The 21,034-nt window shown below is 45.5% G+C and overlaps 1 protein-coding gene across 1 annotated transcript in view; it reads right to left on the reverse strand.

The window, feature by feature from the left end:
• Positions 1 to 21,034, reverse strand: part of LOC132214626 (anthrax toxin receptor-like) — a 122,905-nt gene that overhangs the window by 12,331 nt on the left and 89,540 nt on the right. Inside the window, exons 11-12 of the mRNA XM_059661963.1 lie at positions 1,511 to 1,580; positions 881 to 959 (exon numbers count right to left, since the gene is read on the reverse strand). Of these exons, the coding sequence (XP_059517946.1) occupies positions 881 to 959; positions 1,511 to 1,580 (149 nt within the window). The remainder of the gene's footprint in view (positions 1 to 880; positions 960 to 1,510; positions 1,581 to 21,034) is intronic.

Genomic DNA, 21,034 nt, shown 5'->3' on the forward strand with positions numbered 1-21,034 from the left:
GCCGTGCACCTGGGTTAAGCTATGTGGATGTGGAGCTCTGAAAAGCGAGCACCTGGGGAGCAGCACCTCAGCCCCAGGTGCCTCTCCCTGAGCTGAGTCCCCGCCCCCCATTTCCCTGTCCACCAGCAGAGGGACAACCTCCCTGCCCAGTGCAGAGAGAGTTAGCAGAGAGGCCACTGAGGAGCAGGAGAAATAGGAGAATCTGAAGGGAGGGCGTGTCATCTGCAAAATGACAGCATGTGTTCCCCGAGCAGAAGCCAGGGCTGTGATGGTCATGAGTCAGTTCAGAGCCCTCACCAGCTGCATCAATGCAATGGGAACACACCCTAACTGAGCAGGGCAAGAGCTGGTCATACTGTCTACATCCCCTGTGCCTGGACATAGATTTATGGGACCCAGGTAGTCCAGAAGTTTAGACCTGTGGTCCCTAGCACACAGCCTCCCAGCATCTCCCACTCACCCCAGCTGGAACCCAGATAGACCAGAACTCCCTACCACTAGACCTGGGCCTGGGGAAGTGGCAAGTTGGCTACCCTTGTGAGCAGAGCTCTAATTGGTTCTACCACAATCCTTAATGATACTTGGTTCACAGATAGAGAGCAGAGTTTCTAAAAGGCCTGGCCAGCTGACTGTATCCAGGGGTCTAGTAGATGCACTCCTAGGGTACTTTCCAAACTTGAATGGGGAAACAGCTCCCTCATTAAAGGCTAAAACCTGGGCTGGCTGTGAGATTCTGTGGAGGTGGCTGTCAGCACCAGGTACCTACTGGGCCTGCCTAGGGTCTCTGGTCCCCTTTCCTGCCTCCAGAGGGTGTCTCTCCCGCCAGTGCAGGGGATGTGCATAGCCCTGGATTGAGGCTGTAGCCTGACCCAACACTCACACAATCCTCACTGATGATGTTAATATCGTTGTTGATGAAGCTGATGCCATTGTTCAGGCTAACTTCAATGAAGACCTTCCTAAACACAGAAAGAGCAGACAGTCACCACCAGCCTGGATTGATACAGTTCCTGCTCTTAAGCTGTAGCCCACAGTTCTCCTCATAGTAATGATGTAGAACATGAGGTGTTTAGTCAGCAGGGTGCAGACAGCATGGGTAAGTTGAGCTCATTTCCATGCACTACAAAATCAACCTCTGCATAAAAGGCTGACCATACAGCAAGGAGCCCTGCACAGGGTCAGATGCCCTTGTGGCCATGGGCTACGTGACCAGGAATAGCTTGGTGTCACCATCTCCACTTTTCTGTATTCATAGAATAAACCCTATGCATGGCTTCGCTTCATAAGGTTGGTAGGAACACTGGTACCATCCCTTGCACAAAACACCTCCTGCATTCCTATCTTTCTCAGCATATCCCTGAGCACCTGGGGGACCTCAAACAAAGGTGGTTGCCACAGTGGCCCAGAACCCTCTAAGAAAGAGATAGGCATTGTCTCAGCAGGCGGCATCTCACATTCTGGAAAACTCATGACAACAACTGCCTATGTAACCCCCGAGCTGGGCACTTACTGGCCTGGATATTCTGTCTTTATTCCTGGGCACATTAGGATGGTATCTTGCACAGATGTGGCTTTTTTGTCTGAAAGAAAATCATGTAAGAACTAGAGGCCCAGTGCACAAAAATTTGGGCACTCGGGAGGGGTGTCCCTCAGCCCGGCCTATTCCCTCTTGCAGTCTGGGACCCCTCGGGGGATGACCACCTGCTGGCTTAGGCCCGCTCCCTGGGGGATTGGGCCCAAGCTGGCAGTCATCCATCCCTCTGGCAGCCCAGCAGCACTCAGGGGATGTCCACTTGCCAGCGGGGAGCAGGCCTAAGCTGCAGTCGGACATCCTTAGCGCTGCTGAGGAGGCGGGAGAAGCTCCCAGTACTACTGCTGTACTGGCAGCCTTCAGCCTGACTTGTGGCTGAACAGAGCTACACCTGTGGGAGTGCACTGACCACCAGGGGGCAGCTCCTGCATTGAATATCTGCCACCTGGTGGTCAGTGTGTGTTATAGTTATCAGTCATTCCCAGTGGTTCTGCTGTTAGGGTCAGTTTGCATATTACCCTTTTATTATATAGGATGTCAGTGGATAAAGAGCCACCTTTACTGAGAACCACCTAAAGATGATCTGAACAAAATTTCTATAGCTAAGGATATGAAGAAGAAGCCACACCCAGGATGTGGAACAGGTGAATCCCACACCCACAGTATGGTGATTAAGAAATGAAAGGCACCAAATAATATACAATCCAATTGGAAAAAATGGCAGAGGACCTGAATAGACATTTCTCTAAAAAGGATATACAGACATTTGAAAAGATGTTCAACATTACTAATCACCACAGAGAGGGAAATAAAAACCATAATGAGATATCACTTCGCACCTGTCAGGATGGTTATCAATAAATCAACAAAGTGTTAGTCAGGATGTGAGGAAAAGAGAACCTTCATGTACTGTTGATGGAACTGTAAATTCATGCAGCTACTATGGAAAAAAAGTATGGAGGTTCCTCAAAATATTGAAAATAGAACTACCATATGGCTCAGCATTTTGAGTTCTGGTTATTTAACCAAAGAACTCCACACACTATGTTGAAAGGATATGTACACCCCTATGTTTATTATAGCACTAGTGGACTGGTGCATGAATTCATGCACATTGAAAGGAAATTAATTAGAAGACATATTTTAATATTGCTATTGACCCTTTCTCTATAATAGAAGTGTCAACCATATTCATGAATGACAATGACAGATGGAAACATATGCGTGTGATTGGTGCCAGCAAGATATATATATAGATATAGATATAGATATAGATATAGATATAGAAATATAGATAAACTTGCTTAATTAGACCTGCTTTCTGATTTAGCTAAACTTTTCTCAGCCTAGTGAAGCACCCCAATTTCTCTTTCAGATAATTGTCAGCAACACAGCAGAAAAGAACAACATGAAGCAGATTACTATTGTAGATCACGCAGGGAGAACAAAGGGTAAAATATTTAACGGCAGCAGTGTTTGATTATATTCTGCACAGGGACAAAACGTGAAGTCATTTTCAAGGTCCACCATTTCTTACTTCTTTTCAGTCCGGGCAAGTTTCTATATTTAAAATAGCCAAGGTATGGAAGCACCCCAGTGTCCATTGAGGAATAAGTAGAGAATGTAGATGTGTTACATACACACAGTGGAACATTACTCAACCATAAAAATAATGAAATCTTAACATTTGCAACGATATGCATGGACCTAGAGGGTATTATGCTAAGTGAAATGAGTCAGACAGAGAAAGGCAAATACCATATGATTTAACTTATATGTGGAATATAAAAAACAAAATAAATGAACAAACAAAACAGAAACAAACTCATAAATACATAAAACAAATGGATGGTTATCAGATGAGGAGGGGGGAAGGTTAAAAATGCACAAGTGATTGAAAAGTACTAATTTCTTGTTATAAAAATAGCCATGGCATTATTCATTGCAAAAATTGTATATGGTGTCATATAACTATTACACCATATACTTATCTGTACTGGGGTAATAACTTCATAGTTTATATCAATGTCAAATGACTAGGTTGTATACCCCAGGCTAACATAATATTGTACGTCTATTGCAACTAAAAAATAAATATTTGGAAAGTCAATGTACATGTTCATCCACCCATTTCCACTGTTGCTTGCCCTGGCAAGCAGAGCTAACATTTTGGCACACAGTGGCTTCTCCTCTCTGCCTTCTTGAACACATACTGTCTCAGGCACTGTTTAATGCCCTATGTTTTATAGAAATAAGGCAGGCAAAGTCCCTGCTCTTAAGGGCCTTCCATTTCAGGTTTTTGAGAGAGAGACAATGAAATAACAATTAAGAAATAAGTGCCAGAGATTAAAAAATGGTTTAATATCAATAAACAAGGAAAGGTATAGGAAAAGAAGGGGAGGGACTATTGCTTAGGAATGGGTGACATGTCCTATCTTTAAGGATCTTATTTATCTTCCAGATAAACTGACACATTTATTTTAAAAATGTTTTAATTTCTGGAATTTACACCAAAAAAAAACTATGGTGAGGATATCAACAAAACCAGACTGACCAGGGTTGTTAATTATTTAAAGTAGGTGATGTATGCTTCAAGTTCACTCTATAATTCTTTTTACTTTTGTATATTGTTGAAAATCTCCTTTAAAAATAATGTGTCTCAGAGGAGAGATCCAGGATGACTGGTGTAGGAGGATGTGTAACATGCATCTTTCCATAAGCAGCATCTTTCCATAAACACACTGAAATATGCACCTTTGAATAAAGCACTTACTTCTGAGAGACAACGGACAGGTGATTGAAACAAACAAGAAAAAGAGACCCAATAGAGAAAGCCAGGATACTATAGTGCTTATCCAGAATCTGCAGGAACACAGCAGATCAGAGGCACCAGTAAGCACCATTGTTTATGTCCCCTTGACTTTGGTAAGGGAGGTGCGACATCATTCTGGGTGCTTTGGCCTACTTGCAAGATTGCTGCAGTGCATTCCCAATCACACTGCCCCTGAACCCATTTTAGGTTTGAATAAAGAGACAAGGCAGGATCAATAGGCTTAACCACACACTCCTGGCGCTGCTACAGGCCAATAGACCAGCGCCTCAGCCGTCATCAGTTCCTTCCCAGCCCCAACTGGCTGCCCAAACCACCTGGAATACACAGCCTTCAAAGAGGTTGCTCTATACAACATCACTTTCTGAATAACATGTGAAAAAAGACCATATAGAGAACACTGAGGAGCTGTGGAAGCTCTCCTTGAACTTCAGAAATTCTCTTGAGTCTAAGGTGTTAGTGAGAGCCATTGTAAACCTCCCACCTCCATCTTGATATGGCAGGTGGACACTCCATCCAGGTGCTCTGTCATACCTGTAAGTTTATCATGGCATGCTCCTGTATACATTGTCTGAGCCTAATTAGGCTCCAAACAAAGTGAGCAAGCAAGATCAACAACACATTACTACACATATCTGGCCTCCCTCCAAGTTGGTCCAGTTTTATAGGCCAGTTCCCTGGACAATGTGGTCATTCACTCAGCTCCATCTGTACTTTCAATTTTATATGGCACACACAGATTGTACAGAGGTCACTTCTACACAAGGCCACTTTTTCACAAGTGGAGGAGATAGTTATTTTGTCTAATTCATAGAAACAAACATAGAAATTCAAACAAAATGAAAAATGAATCTCTATCAAATAAAGAAACTAATAAAATGACCATAAATGGTCAAATGATTCAGAGATAAGTAAAGAATTTTAAAAAATGGTCTTAAAGATGCTCACCAAACTTGACATTGGAATAGAGCAAATTGGGGAGAATATCAATATAGAGTTAGAAAGTATCCGAAGAAATGAAGCATACCTGAATAATATAATAACTGAAATAAAAATACACTACAAGGTATCAACATCAAATTAGCTAATAAAGAAGAATGAATCAGTGGCCTGGAACACAGATGAGTTGAAGTCAACCAATCAGAACAGGAAAAAAATTATAAAGATGAGGATAACTTAATAACTCTTAGGAAATATCAAGTGCACAAACATTCACATTATTGAAATACCAGAAGAAGAAGAAGGAGAAAAAGGAACAGAAACCTGGAAAGGAAGTACATCAATATTAGGAAGCACAGAGAATTGCAAACAAGTTAAATCCAAAGAGACCCACACCCAGATGTATTATAATTAATATGGCAAAAGTAAAACATAGAGAAAATTTTGAAGGCAGCAAGAGGAAAACAATTAGTTACATACAAAGAAACCCCCACAAGGCTGTCAGCTGATTTCTTAGCAGCAACTTTACAGGACAGAGGTAATGGAAGTACATCTTTAGAGTGATTAAAGAAAGGCAAATACAACTGAAAGTAATTTATCCAACCAGGTTCTTACTCAGAATTGAAGAAGAGATAAAAAATTTCCAGACATATAAAAACTAAAGGAGTTCATCACCATTAAACCAGCTTTACAAGAAATGATAAAGTGTCTTCTTTAATCAGAAAAGGAAAGTTATAACCAGGAGTAAGCAAACATGAGAAAGGAAAAATATTCACAGGTAAAGACAAATGTTTAATAAATATAGTGATTCACAAGTTTAAAAAGTTAATATGCTTAAAAACATGTACTAAACTCAACTCAAAATGAATAAGTAGTAAAAAGAAACACAAAACAAAAGGATCTGAAATATGGCATAAAAACAAAGCATGGAGATGGGATAAAAACTGTTCTTTCAGAATATATTTGAACTTAAATGCACATCATCTTAAAATAGACAGTTGTATATAAAGAATGATATGCATAAAGTTCATGGCAAATACAAACTGAAAACTTACAAAGGATATGCAAAGAATACAGAGAACAGAACTGTAATAAAACACTAAAGAAAATTAGCAAACCACAGGACAAAGAAAGATAAAAGAAAGGAACAAAGGAGAGAGCTGAGAAGTTAGTTGCCAGTATCCCTGTGCTGAGTCATTCCCCCCTACTGCAGAAGCCATATTTCTCAGGTAGGGTATTTCTCTCCATGCAATGTCAGCCCTGGGGGAAGCAATAAGCCCACACATGAGGATCTCTCTCACCCCACCTTGTGGAGCTTAAGCCCTGCTGAAGAGTACAGCCTGAGGCTCAGTAAGTGACAGAGCCTAGAGGACAGTCTGCAGACAGGTAGATCTCTGGGTACTTTGAGACTCTTGCTGAGCTGTCCCTGGGCCTGGTGTTAATAAACGTAGACCTTGGTGCACAGCTTTGTCTTTTTCACATGCACCAAGACCAGCAGAGGGAGCCGCATGCAGTGGATCACTGATAGTGCCAAACAGGTTACCCAGTCAGTTACAGACAGCATCTGACATTGGCTTGCACCAGAGTCCCATTGAAGAGTCCCAGAACCAATAAACCAAGTGGGCAGGTCCAGACAGCAGAGCAGGATTCAATAAGCTTCCCAAGCAGCATTTCCACAGGGAGATATTGGGAGCTCCAAACCCTGCTGAGGTGAATTCTAATTGGTGTGATCAGCCCCTACCCAGCATCCTACACACTGTTTTTGGGGTTGAGTCTAATTGTCAGCTAGCCTGAGGGTTGATTCCATGTATGAACAGGACAATAGCCGTCTACTATATAGCACCATCCTACCAGGACTGGGAGTCATAGGAGATCTACCTAATACATAGAAACAAACACAAAGTGGTAGTGAAAATGGGGACAAAAATAAACAGGGCCCAAATGAAGGAACAAGAGTATTCTTCAGAAGAAGAGCTAAGTGAAATGGAGGTAAGGATTTTATCAGATATAGAATTCAGAGTAATGACTATAATGATGCTCAAAACCATAAAAAGTTCAGTCACAAATGAAGAATGCCATATCTGATATAAAGGATACACTGGAAGGAATAAACAGCAGGCTTGATGAAACAGAGGATCAAATGAGTGATTTAGAAGATAATGTAGAAAGAAACACTCACACAGAGCAGCAAAAAGAAAAAAAAAAGACTTAAAATTGATGATAGTTTAGGGGATATTTGGTACATGAAGTATAAAAACATTCATGTCATAAGGGTACCAGAAGGAGAAGAGAGAGAGAAAGGGATTGAGAACCTATTTGAAAAAATAATGACTGAAAACTTCCTTAATCTGGTGAAGAAAAAAGAAATACAAGTCGAGGAAGCACAGAATCCCAAGCAAGATGGACCAAAGAGGCCTACACTGAGACACACCATAATTAAAATGGCAAAAGTTAAAGACAAAGAGAATGTCTTAAAAGCTGCAAGAGAAAGGCACTCAGTCACCTGCAAGAGAGCTCCCATAAGAATGTCAGTTTATTTCTCCATAGAAACATATCATGTCGGAAGGGACTGGCATGAAATATTCAAAGTGATGAAGAGAAAGGGCCCACAACAAAGGCTACGTTATCTAGCAAGGCTATTATTTAAAACTAGAGGCCCTGTGCACAAAAATTTGTGCACTCGGGGGGGGGGTGTCCCTCAGCCTGGCCTATGGCCTCTCGCAGTCTGGGACCCCTCCGGGGATGACCACCTGCTGGCTTAGGCCCACTCCCCAGGGGAATGGGCCTAAGCTGGCAATCAGACATCCCACTGGCAGCCCCGGAGTCCTCGGGGGATGTCCACTTGCCAGTGGGGAGCAGACCTAAGCTGCAGTCAGACTTCCTTAGTGCTGCTGAGGAGGCGGGAGAGGCTCCCACCACCACCACTGTACTGGCAGCCATCAGCCTCGCTTGTGGCTGAGCAGAACTCCCCCTGTGGGAGTGCACTAACCACCAGGGGGAAGCTCCTGCATTGAGCATCTGCCACCTGGGTGGTCAGTGTGTGTCATAGTGACCAGTCATTCCCAGTAGTTCTGCTGTTAGGGTCAATTTACATATTACCCTTTTATTATATAGGACTAGAAGCCAGATGCATGAAAATTCATACAAGAGTAGGCTTTCCTTCCTCCAGCTTCTGGGACCAAGGCTTCCCTCTTCCAGCAGCTGGCAGGCATCCGGGACCCAGGCAGCTTTCCGCTGGCCACCAGCAGGCACTCAGGACTTAGGTGGCCTCACTCTGGCCACTGGCAGGCACTCAGGACCCAGGTGGCTTCCCTCTATGGCTGCTAGCAGGCACCCCATACCCGGGCTTCACTCCAGCCCCAGCTTCATCTGGAATGAGGTCTGGAAGGACATCTGGTCTAATTAGCATATCACCATTTTATTATTATAGACTAGAGGCCCGGTGCATTAAATTCATGCATGGGGGGGTGGTCCCTCAGCCTGACCTGCACTCTATCCAATCCAGGAGCCCTCAAGGGATGTCCTACTGACAGCTTAGGCCTGTTCCCTGTGGATAGCGGGCCTAAGCTACAGTCTGGCCTCCCTCTGCAGGAGGCAACTGGCTGATTAGGGGAAGGTGCCGCCCCATCACCCTGCTGCTGCTGCCACTGCCAGCCACCAATGTGTTTTCATCAACACGGACTCCAGTCCCTTAACCATGAAAAGATGACAACTTTCTTTAGGCATTTTCATGATGTCTCTTTCATAGGATATGACCTTTCTTTCTTCCTTCCTTTCTTTCTTTCTTTCTTTCTTTCTTTCTTTCTTTCTTTCTTTCTTTCTTTCTTTCTTTCTTTCTTTCTTTCTTTCTTTCTTCTTTCTTTCTTTCTTTTTTATCCTCACCTGAGGATATTTTTTCATTGATTTTTAGAGAGCATGGAAGAGAGAGGGAAAGAGAGAAACATCAATGTGAGAGGAACGCTTTGATTGGTTGCCTCCAGCATGAGCCCTGACCTGGACCCTGGCCAGGGAGGAGCCTGCAACCTAAATACATGCCCTTGATCAAAATAATACCTGGACCCTGTGGTTGGCAGGATGAGCTCTATCCACTGAACCAAACTGGCTAGGGCAGGATATGACATTTGTTAGCCCCTCCAGCAGCGGACCTTTGTTTTTTCCTCCAGGAGTGAGGTAGAAAAACTCTAGATCACCTTCTTGGATTCTTATTAAGCAAGTTACCAAGAACACTGTGATATGGTGTACAGGGAGCTCAGCCAATGAGTGGTCAGAAATGGTGTTTCCTCTGTAGCTTACATGCAGAGGCAGAACTGCTGGCGTGGCCCTGGCTGGCAGGCCTGTTCTCTGCAGGCCTGCCTGCTCACTGCTGTGGCCAGCAGGCAGGCCCTGCTCCCTGCTCTCTGCATGCCTGTCTGCTTGCTGCCGCCATGGCCATGGCTTGCAGGCAGGCTCTGCTCCCTGCTCTCTTCAGGCCTGCACCATCCATGGCTTACCTCACTGCACAGCAGTCCCCTCCCGCCCACCTGTGTGTACAGCCTCCTCCTGAGCAGTTGTGACTTACGTTGTCTTGGCTAATTTGCATATTACCTGTCTCTCTCTCTCTCTCTCTCTCTCTCTCTCTCTCTCTCTCTATATATATATATATATATATATATATATGTATTTTTTTGAAGGAGAAATAAAGAGCTTCCCGGACATGAGAAATCTAAATGAATTTGTTACCACCACACAGTATTGAAGAAGAATAAAAGAAAAAGGAGAATGAGGGGAAGGAGAAGAAGGAGGAGGAGAGGGAGGGAGAGGAAGATGAGGAGGAGGAGGAGGAGAAGAAGAAACAGAAACATGGTTAAAAAATAAAATGACAATATATATGTACCTATCCATAATCACTTCAAGTGTAAGTAGGTTAAATGCTCCAATCAAAAGACATAAAGTAGCTGAATGAATAAGAAAACAAAACCCATATATATGCTATCTTCAAAGACCACCTCAGAACTAAAGATACGAGCAGACTGAAAGTAAAGAGATGTAAAACAATATTTTATGCAATGGAACAGAAAAGAAAGCTGGGATAGCTGTATTTATATCTGACAATATAGATTTAAAAACCAAGACTATAGAAAGAGACAAAGAAGGACACTACATAATGATAAAGGAGTCAGTCCAACAAGAGGACATAACCCGTATAATTATTTATGCACCCAATATAGGAGCACTGAAATATGTAAAGCAAATCTTGATGGACACAAAGGGAGTAGTTTACAGTAATATAGTCATAGTAGGGGATTTTTACACCCCATTGGCAAGAATTGATAGATCTTCCAGATAGAAAATCAATAAGGAATGGTGGTCTTAAATGACAAACTAGACAAGATGGATTTAATTGATATCTTCAGAACACTTTATTCCAATGCAGTAGAATATACAATCCTTTCAAGGGCCCATGAAATGTTTTTAAGGCTAGCTCACATGTTAGGACACAAAACAAGTCTCAATAAGTTTAAGAAGTTTGAAATCATATCAAGCATCTTCTCTGACCACAATGCTATGAACCTAGAAATCAATCATGACAAGAAAATGAAACAACATACAAAGTCATGGAGGCTAAATGACATGTTACTAAACATTGAATGGGTTAACAATGAGATCAAGAAATAAATCAAAGGATAACTAGAAAAAAATGAAAATGAGAACACAGCACACAAACTGTGGAACTGTGGGACACAGTGAAAGCAGTCCTAAGAGGGAACATTATAGCACTACAGGGCTCTCTCAAAAAAACAAGAAAAAGTTCAAATAAACAATCTAACTTTGCACATAAAGGAACATGAAAAAGAACAACAAACAAAGCCCAGTGTGAATAGAAAGAATGAAATAATGAAGATCAGAGCAGAAATGAATGAAATAGAGTCTAAAAAAATCAATAGAAATGATCAGTACCTTTGAAAAGGTAAGCAAGATTTAGAAACTTTAAACCAGGCTCATCAAGAAAAAAATAGAGGACCCAAAGAAATAAAATCAGAAATGAAAGAGGAGAAATAACAACTGACACTACAGAAACACGAAGGATTGTAAGAAAATATTATGAAATGGATAAATTCCTAGAAACTTACAATCTTCTAAAACTAAATCAGGAAATCTGAATAGACAGAATACAGCTAGTGAAATTGAAGCAGTAATTAACAAAACAAAACAAAAAACTCCCAACAAACAACATCCCTGAACTAGATGGTTTTTTAGGTGAATTTTACCAAAAAAAAAAAAATTCAAAGAAGAACTAACACCTGTCCTTCTGAAACTATTCCAAAAATTCAAGAAGGGAGAAGATTCCTAGCTCATTTTACAAGGCCAGCATTATTCAAATTCTAAAACCAGAAATAGACATGACAGAAAATAAAATTATAGGCCAATATTGCTGATGAACATTGATGATGAAATCCTCAACAAAAAATTAGCAAACTGGATTCAGCAATACATTAAAAAGATCATACACAGCCCTAGCCAGCTTGGCTCAGTGGATAGAGTGTCAGCCTGCAGACTGAAGGGTTCCTGGTTCGATTCTGGCCAAGGGCACATGCCTGGGTTGCAGGCTTGATCCCCAGTAGGGGGTGTGCTGGAGGCAGCCAATCAATGATTCTCTCTCATCATTGATGTTTCTCTCTCTCTCTCCTTCTCCCTTCCTCTGTGAAAACAATAAATAAATATATTTTTTAAAAAAGATCATACACATTGATCAGGTGGGATTTATTGTGGGGATGCAAAGTTGGTACAATATCTACAAAACAGTAATTGTGATTACATCACACTAGAAGCCCAGTGCACAAAATTTGTGCATGGGAGGGGGTCCCTCGGCCTGGCCTACACTCTCTTGAAATCTGGGAACCCTTGGGGGATGTCCAACTGCAGGTATAGGCCCTATCCTCTGGCCCCTAACTGCTCACCTGCCTGCCTGATCACCCCTAACCACTTGCCTGCCTGCCTGATTGCCTCTAACTGCCTCTGCCTGCCTGTCTGATTGCCCCTAAGCACTCTGCTTGCCTATCTGATTGCCTCTAAGAACTCTACCTGCCTGATCACCCGTAAGCACTCTGCCTGCCTGCCTTATCACCCCTAACCATGTCTGCCTGCCTGATGGCCCCTAACTTCCTCTGCCTGTCTAATTGCCCCTAAGCACTCTGCCTGCTTGTCTGATCACCCCTAACTGCCTCTGTCTTTCTGCCTGATCGCCCCTAACCACCTTTCCCCATCTGATCCCCCTAACAGCCTCTGCCTGCCTGATCACCCCTAACCGCCTCTGCCTGCCTGCCTGATTGCCCCTAAGCACTCTGCTTGCCTGATCACCCCTAACTGCCTCTCCCTGTCTGATAGCCCCTAAGCACTCTGCCTGCCTAATTGCCCCTAACTGCTCGCTGGAGGGCGGTCAGCAGGATTGAGGGGCCATGGTCATTCTGGTCATTCCACTATTTTGGTCACTGGGCTTTTATTATATAGAATAAAGAAAATGAAGAATAAAAAACACATGATAATATCAATAGAAGCAGAAAAAGCATCTCATAAAATCAAGCACCCATTTATGATAAAAACTATTAGCAAAGTGGGAATAGAACAAACATATCCCAATGTAATAAATGCCATCTATGACAAACTCACAGCCAGCATCATTCTAAATGGGCAAAACTTCAAGTATTCCCCTTAAGATCAGGAGCAAGGCAGGGATGCCCACTTTCACCACTCTTATTCAACACTAGGGGATCAGTGCATGAATTTGTGAACATTGTAAGGAACTGTGAGCTGTGAGGCTGCAATGGGCATAGGAGCAGGTCTTGGCCCATTCTCTGCACCCCCACCTGGCCCCTCCTGCTGTGACCTCCAGTCCCCTCTCTCCTGGCAGCCCTGCTCCCACTGATGCCACTCCCACACACTGATGCCCTGACCCCACTTGCATCCCCTGATGGTGTGGAGCAATCGGGGCTGATGCCAACAGTGGGTGCAAGCGGGCCAGCGCTGTCAGTGAGTGCAAGCAGTGGCTGCTGCCCTGATTGTCCCTCAGGAGCAGGGGGAGGTGGAGAAGCCCTCAGGGGTGATCAGGGCCAGCAGCCACCGCTCACACCCACTGAAGGCACCTAGTGATTGGGACTGGCACCAGGCATGGGCAGTGGGTGCAAACAGTGGCTCTGGCACCAGCTGCACATGCAAGTGGAGCCCTCACTAGGAGCAGGTACAAGAAGTGGCTGCCAGCCCTCATTGCCTCTCAGGAGCAGAGGGAGGTGGAGAAGCCCTCAGGGGTGATTGGGGCCAGTAGTCACCACCCACACTCGCTGATGGTGCTGAGCAATTGGGGGCATTGCTGGGCACTGGCAGCAGATGTGAGAAGCAGCTCCAGTGCCAGCAGTGGGTGCAAGTGGGGCTGGCACTGACAGAAGATGCGAGCGCCAGGTGGGACCGTGGCATGCAGGAGCAAAGAATTTTCAGTAACCATCAGAATCTCGCTGGCACCCCCGCTCTCCTGCTCCACCATCCCACCACGGATGACACCTGCCATGTTCCATACTCTACTGCCTGCTGCTGATGCCTGCCATGTTCCGCACACACACCCTGGTGGTCAGGGCACGTCATAATGACTGGTTGTTCAGTTGTTTGGATGTTTGGTTGTTCAGCTTTTCTGCCATTTGGTCTATTTGCATATTAGGTTTTATATATATAGACTAGAAGCCCGGTGCACAAAAATTTGTGCACTCCGGGGGGGTGTCCCTCAGCCCATCCTATGCCCTCCTGCAGTCTGGGACCCTTTGGAGGATGTCCACCTGCTGGCTTAGGCCCGCTCCCTGGGGTATCAGGCCCAAGCTGGCAGTCAGACATCCCTTTGGCAGCCCAGCAGCCCTTGGGGGATGACCATTTGCCAGCAGGGAGCAGGCCTAAGCTGCAGTCGGACATCCTTAGTGCTGCTGAGGATGTGGGAGAGGTTCCCACCACCACCACTGTACTGGCAGCCATCAGCCTTGCTTGTGGCTGAGCAGAGCTCCCCCTGTGGGAGCACACAGACCACCAGGGGGCAGCTCCTACATTGAGCGTCTGCTCTCTGGTGGTCAGTGTGTGTCATAGTGATCAGTCATTCCCAGTGGTTCTGCTGTTAGGGTCAGTTTGCATATTACCCTTTTATTATATAGGATAGAGGCCTGGTACTTGGGTGGGGGCTGGCTGGTTTGCCCTGAAGGGTGTCCCGGATCAGGGTGGGGATCGTGCTTGGGTGCCTGGCCAGCCTGGGTGAGGGGCTGATGGGTGTTTTCAGGCTGGCCACACCCCCTTCAGGGTGGGGGCATCCCTGCTGGGGTGCCTGGCCAGTCTGGGTGAGGGGCTGAGGGCCGTTTTCAGGCTATCCAAGCCCCCCAGCGCTGGAAGCTCTCAGCCTCTCCTTTTTTTCTTTTTATTCTGGGATTTATTTACCTTCTTTAATTGAAACTTTGTAGCCTTGAGAGGAGCTCAGAGCCGGCCAGGATGGGCAGAAGAGAAGCCTCCTGCTCGCTCCAGCTCTGTGGCCACAGCCGGCTGAAAGCAGGTATCTGGGGTTTATTTACCTTCTATAATTGAAACTTTGTTGCTTTTAGTGGAGCTCAGAGCTGGGAAGCTTGGCTTTCTCCATCACTGGGCAACTAAGCCTCCTGCTTGCTCCAGCTCCATGGCTTCTGGCTGCCATCTTGGTTGGGTTAATTTGCATATAGTTGCTCTAATTGGTTGGTGGGCGTGGCTTAAGGCATAGCAAAGGTACAGTCAATTTGCATGTTTGTCTTTTATTAGTGTAGATAGTACTGGAAGTCCTAACCAGAGCTATCAGAAGAAATATAAGGCATCCACATTGGAAAAGAAGAAGTAAAAATGTCATTATTTGCAGGTAGCAAGATACTGTATAAAGAGAACCTTTAATATTACATCAAAAACCTACTAGAATGATAAATGACTTCAGTAAACAAGTGGTTTACAAAATAAATATTCAGAGATCAGTTGCATTTTTACACACTAATAACGAACTATCAGAAAAAGAAACTAAAAAAAAAATTCCCATTCACAATTGCTTCAAATAGAATGAAATACTCAAGCATAAATTTAACCAAGGATGAAAAAGACCTATACTTGGAAAATTATAAGATACTGAAGAAAGAAATTGAAGAAGATACAAATAAGTGAAAGCACATACCATGTACATGGATAAGGAGAACTAACATCATCAAAATGTTCACACTACCCACAGCAATCTACAGATTCAATGCAATTCTTATCAAGATACCAATGGCATATTTCACAGAACTTGAACAAATATTCCAGATATTAATATGGAGCCATCAAGAACCTGAAGAGTAACAGCAATCGTAAAAAGTAGAACTAAGTGGGAGGTATCACACTACCTGATATCAAACTATAATACAAGGCCGTGGTAATCAAGACAGCATGGTACTGGCATAAAAACAGACATATAGGTCAATGGAACAGAATAGAGAGCCCAGAAAAAGAAGCATTCCTTTATAGTGAATTAATATTTGACAAGGGAGGCAAAGCATACATTGGGATAAAGATATTCTATTCAATAAATTTTATGGGAAAATTAGACAGATAAGTACCAAAAAAAAAAGCTGTAATGAGACCACCTTCTTACACTACACATAAAAATAAACTGAAAATGGATTAAATACTTAAATGTTAGACTCAAAACTATAAAAATCCTAGAAGAAAATATAGTCAGTAAAATCTCAGAATTTCTTGTAGCAATATTTTTTTTTCTGATATATTTACCTCTTCGGGCAAGGGAAACAAAAGAAAAATAAACAAATGGGACTACATCAAATATAACATGTTTGAACAGCAAAGGAAACCATAAACAAAATGAAAAGACATCCCACTGAAAGGGAGAACATATTTGCCAATGATACGACTGATAAGGGGTTAATACCCAAAATTTATAAAGAACTCATTCAACTCAACAGAAGGAAGACAAATAATCCAATTAAAAATTCACAAAGGATGTGAATAGACACTTTTCCAAAGAGGACATACAGATAGCCAACAAACACATGAAAAGATGCTCAATTACATTAGTCATCAGAGAAATACCATTAAAATCATGATGAGGTATCTATAATAATAAAAGCATGATATACAAATCGACCAAATGGCCAAACAGCTGAATAACCATCTGGATGACCACACTGTGACACACACTGGCACCAGGCCAGCCAAGTGGGTACGATGCAATTGGTTGGAGGGCCTTGTCATCGTCCCACAATCGCCCCGCAGGCCCAGGCCATCGGCGGGTGGGGCAATCAATTGGGAGGCTCTGCAATCAATCGCCCCATAGAGGGAGGCCCAGGCCACAGACTGGGGGGTTCTGCGTTAGTTGGGCGGGGCTTCCTTCTGTGGGGTGATTGATGGGGGGGGGGGTGTGGCGGGGGGAGCTCCTTAATCGATTGCCCTGTAGAGGGAAGCCCAGGTCTTTGGCCGGAACTGCTGTGGCGGGTGGGCGGGGCCTTTCTCTGCAGGGCAATCGATCTGGGGGCCCAATGATTGATCTCCCCTCAGAGGGAGGCCCAGGCCAGCCAAGTGATCACACCCTATGCCTGTTGCCTTCAGAGGAGGTGACTGGTGACAAGGGGGGGGGGGGCAAGGCCAGCTGTTGGCAGCCAGTGGCAGTGGCAGGGTGGGGTGGGGCCAGCTGCTGGCAGCCAGTGGAAGGAAAGCCCTGATAGGCCTGATCCCCAGCCAGGCCTAGGGACCCTACTCTTGCACTGTGGAGTCCAACCAGCTGCACCAAGGCTGATTGGCTCTCCCAACCTCCTACAGCCCCTCCCCCTGGTCAGCCCCACCCCCAATTGGCCCTCCCCCCACTCCCTAACCTAACAGGAGGGAGGAGGGAGCCTGATTCCTCATGGAATCAGCCATTGGTTAGCTTTCTGCCAGTGTCCTGGCAGTGTCCCGAATCCTGTCCACCCACACCCCAGACCCTGTCAACAGGGAGGAGGGAACTTGATTCCTTGCCGTTTCTCCCCCTGGCCGGCGTTGGCAACAGAAAATGTCTTAAGACCAACTATTGGCACAATGTACCTTTGAAGCCTAAAGAAAGTGTTGTCGTTGACAGAATATGTCTGAAGACCAAATATTGGCACAGGGCTGAGGGGCCCTTCTGGAGTGCATGAATTTCAAGCACCGGGCCTCTAGTCTATATAATAATAGCCTAAGAAACCGGTCTGGCTGAACAACCAGAATGACCAGTCACTATGAAGTGCACTGCAGGAGCTGCCCCTGGTGGTCAGGGCACTCTTACAGGGGGAGTGCTGCTCACCCAGAAGCCAAGCTCACAGCTGACAAGCGTAGCAGTGGTGGTGGGAGCCTCTCCCACCTCCACAGCAGTGCTAAAGAGCAGCGAGCTGAGCTGTAAGGAACAGTGAGCAGGTGGGTGGTAAGGAGCGAGGGGTCCTGGACTGAGAGAGGGCACAGGCCAGGCTGAGGGACCCCTCCAGTGCACACATTGCATGCTCTGGGCCTCTAGTCTCTTCATAACCTCTCGGAATGACTCTCATCAATAAACCAACAAAGAGCAAGTATTGGTGAGGAGGTGAAACCCTTGTGCACTGTGGGTGGGAATGCAGATTACTGCAGCCACTGTGGAAATCAGTATGGAATTTCTTCAAAAAATTAAAAAAAGAACAGCCTTATGACCCCACATTTCCACTTTTGGAAAACTGAATCAAAGAAATCTGAAACACTAATTCAAAAGACTATATGCACCGCTGTCTTCATTACAGAGTTATCTCTAACTAGAGGCCTGATGCATGAAATTTGTGCAAGGGGCTCAACCCTCGCAGCCCCTCGCAGCCTCGTCTGGCCCTCACAGCCCCTCACAGCCTTGGCCAGCCCTCGCAGCCCTGGCTTCGTCTGGAAGATCATTTTGCTGTTCAGTCTAATTAGCATATTAGCTCTTTATTATATAAGAAGATAGCCAAGACTTGGAAGAAGTCCAAGTGTTCATCAGTAGATTAGTGGATAAACAGCGACAGTACACTTACACATTGGAATTGTACTTGGCCCTAAAAAAGAAGAAAATTTGATCCTTTGCGACAACATGGATGGGCCCAGAAAGCATTATGCTAAGTGAAATATGCCAGTCAGAGAAAGACAAGTACCATATGATTTCAATTATATGTGGAATTTAATGAACAAAGTGAATTAACAAACAAAATAGAAACAGCCTCATAGATGGAGAGCAGACAGACATATCTGGTTGGGGTGTTGGAGAGATTAAGCAAAACAGAAAAGAAGAGAACTCATAGACACGGAAAACAGTGGGGTGATTGTGGTGGTGGGGAGGGAGTGGGTGGATGTGGAAGAGGATATAGGCTGGGTAAATGGTGATAGAGAAAGGATATGATAAAGAAAAAAGAATGTCTGAATTAGATATTTATGAGAAAATATAAGCACCTTCTTTCAGATTGCTTTCCTAGTTAAGTACTAATAAATATGACTGGTTTTCATTTTTGCAATTGAAAATACTGTCCTTTTTATTTTTATGAGTATACTAGAGGCCCACTGCACAAAATTTATGCACTGGTATGGTCCCTAGTGGCTGCTGGCTACTGGCTGGGGCCTCCCTCCATTGCCCTGGCTGCCTGCTGCTGCCACCACAGGCGGGGGCCTCCTTCCCTTCCCCTGGCCAGCCCTGTGCCCTGGTCAAACTCCCAGATGACCTCCCGGTCTAGGGGACAATTTGCATACTACACTTTTATTATATAGGACTAGAGGCTCAGAGCATGAAATTCGTACACTGGTAGGGTCCCTAGTGGCTGCTGGCTGCCAGCCAGGTACTCCCTCCCTTCCCATTGCCACATGCCTTCTGCAGCTGCCACTGGTCACTGCCTGCGGGGCCCAATCGCCCCACTGATCGCCCCGCCACCACCCCAGCTGGTCGCCACCTGTGGGGGCCTGATTACCCTGCCAATCGCACTGCTGGCCCCCCGCTGTCGCTGCCCAGTTCCCAAGTGCTGAGGGAGCCTGGTGGCAGCCCTGATCCCACTGCTGTCACTGGTTGCCACCTGCAGGGCCCAATCATCCTGCTGATTGCCCCACCATTGCCCAGCTCCCAGGCACTGAGGGAGCTGGGCAGCATCCCTGCCCCCTGCTGCTGCCGCTGGTTGCCCTGTGATCTGATGGGTGGGGCATCGGGTTCCTGCCTGGCTCCCTCAGCACCTGTGAGCCCGGCAGTGGCGGGGCAGTTGGATTGGCAGGGGGATTGACCCCCACCTGCCGACCAGTGGCTCATACCCACCTTAGCCTGGTGCTGCCCACTCACCTGCTCCACCATCCCATCCCAGTCCCACTCTCATCAGGGCCCATCAGGGCCTGCAGTGCCTCCACTCCCCTCCCCCCTCCCGCTACCAGTGTTGCATCACCAATGCCTGTAATGTTTTGCACCGCCCCCTGGTGGTCAGTGCACAACATTGCAAGCGGTCGAACTCCCGGCAGAACTCCATGTTGAGGGGACAATTAGCATATTAGGCTTTTCTTATATAGGATACTTCTTGTAGATTGCATCATTAGCTTCAATTTTCTACCTCTCCCTGTTACATGCCCTAAAAAATGTCCCTGAGGAAGTGATCATGACACTGAAGGTGATGAGGTTGGCAAGCCAAGAAAAGATCCCAGGGAAGAGTGTCCCTGCTGTGAGTGCTAAGGCCCTGAGGCATAACTGGTTGTGCTTGCTGAGCAGGAAAGAAGTGGGTGAGGAGAGAAGGGCAGGGCCTTGTGGCCCTGGGAAAAGGTTGGAGTTTTGTTGTAAGAACAGTGCCTCTGGCCAGGGGCTGGCCAGATCTGGGTATGTGTGGGACACAGGGGCAACAGGGCCTGCCAGGGCACTGCATGTGCATGAAAATGAAGAGGAATCAGTGATGTCATGCAGGCTTTGACCAGAGTGACCAGGTGGATGGTGGTGCCATTCCTTGAGCCAGGGCAGCCTTGGAATCGGACTTTCTCTGCTTTGCTTTCTGTGACTTATGGGTCTTGGGAAGTAACACTCCAGCGGCTCAGAACAGTTCCTTAACCTGTAACTGAGGCATCTACGCAGTCCGAGCCCAGCCATTTACATCCTCGAGCTGCGGCCATAGGTCAGGACTATTGCCGACAGAATGGCCATTTCCATCTGAGCCCAGCCCTTTACATCCTCCAACTGTGGTAAAGAGAAGTCCCGCCCAGTTGCATTTGTGTGCTGGCTGTGCTACCAGCTGTCCACCCATCCTGCTCTAGCTTACCTGGGTCCCAGGCTTGCCCTCTGAAAGTGGGGATGTGAGCTCCCAGAAAGCCACATGGCTCTGACACCCGAGATTCTAGGGCACAGTCTTGTCCCTGGCCTTCTTCTCCACCCAGGCTTCCTCTGACCCAGGTGGACAGATGCGACCTGCATGCTCTCCTCTGTATCAAGAGGGCAAACTCTCTAGCAGACCTGCACTTTCAGGGCCATGATCAGGGGGCAGGGAGGAACCTACAGGGAAGCTTATGCTCAGTGTCAGGCCAAGTCTCCAGGACACTCTTAGGCCTGACCTTCCTAAAAGTGGAGATAGGTTTTAGTTGTTCTCCGTAAATTTTTAGAAAACAAGCTTGTTTTCTGTTTAGAAATGTCCTTTAATTTTTATAAGACAGAAGTCCGGGTGGCACTGAATGGACATTTGAATGTTAGAAACACACAGATCAAAACCAAACAA

This window comes from Myotis daubentonii, chromosome 13 (genome assembly GCF_963259705.1).
Source record: "Myotis daubentonii chromosome 13, mMyoDau2.1, whole genome shotgun sequence".
In the NCBI taxonomy this organism is placed as follows: domain Eukaryota; kingdom Metazoa; phylum Chordata; class Mammalia; order Chiroptera; family Vespertilionidae; genus Myotis; species Myotis daubentonii.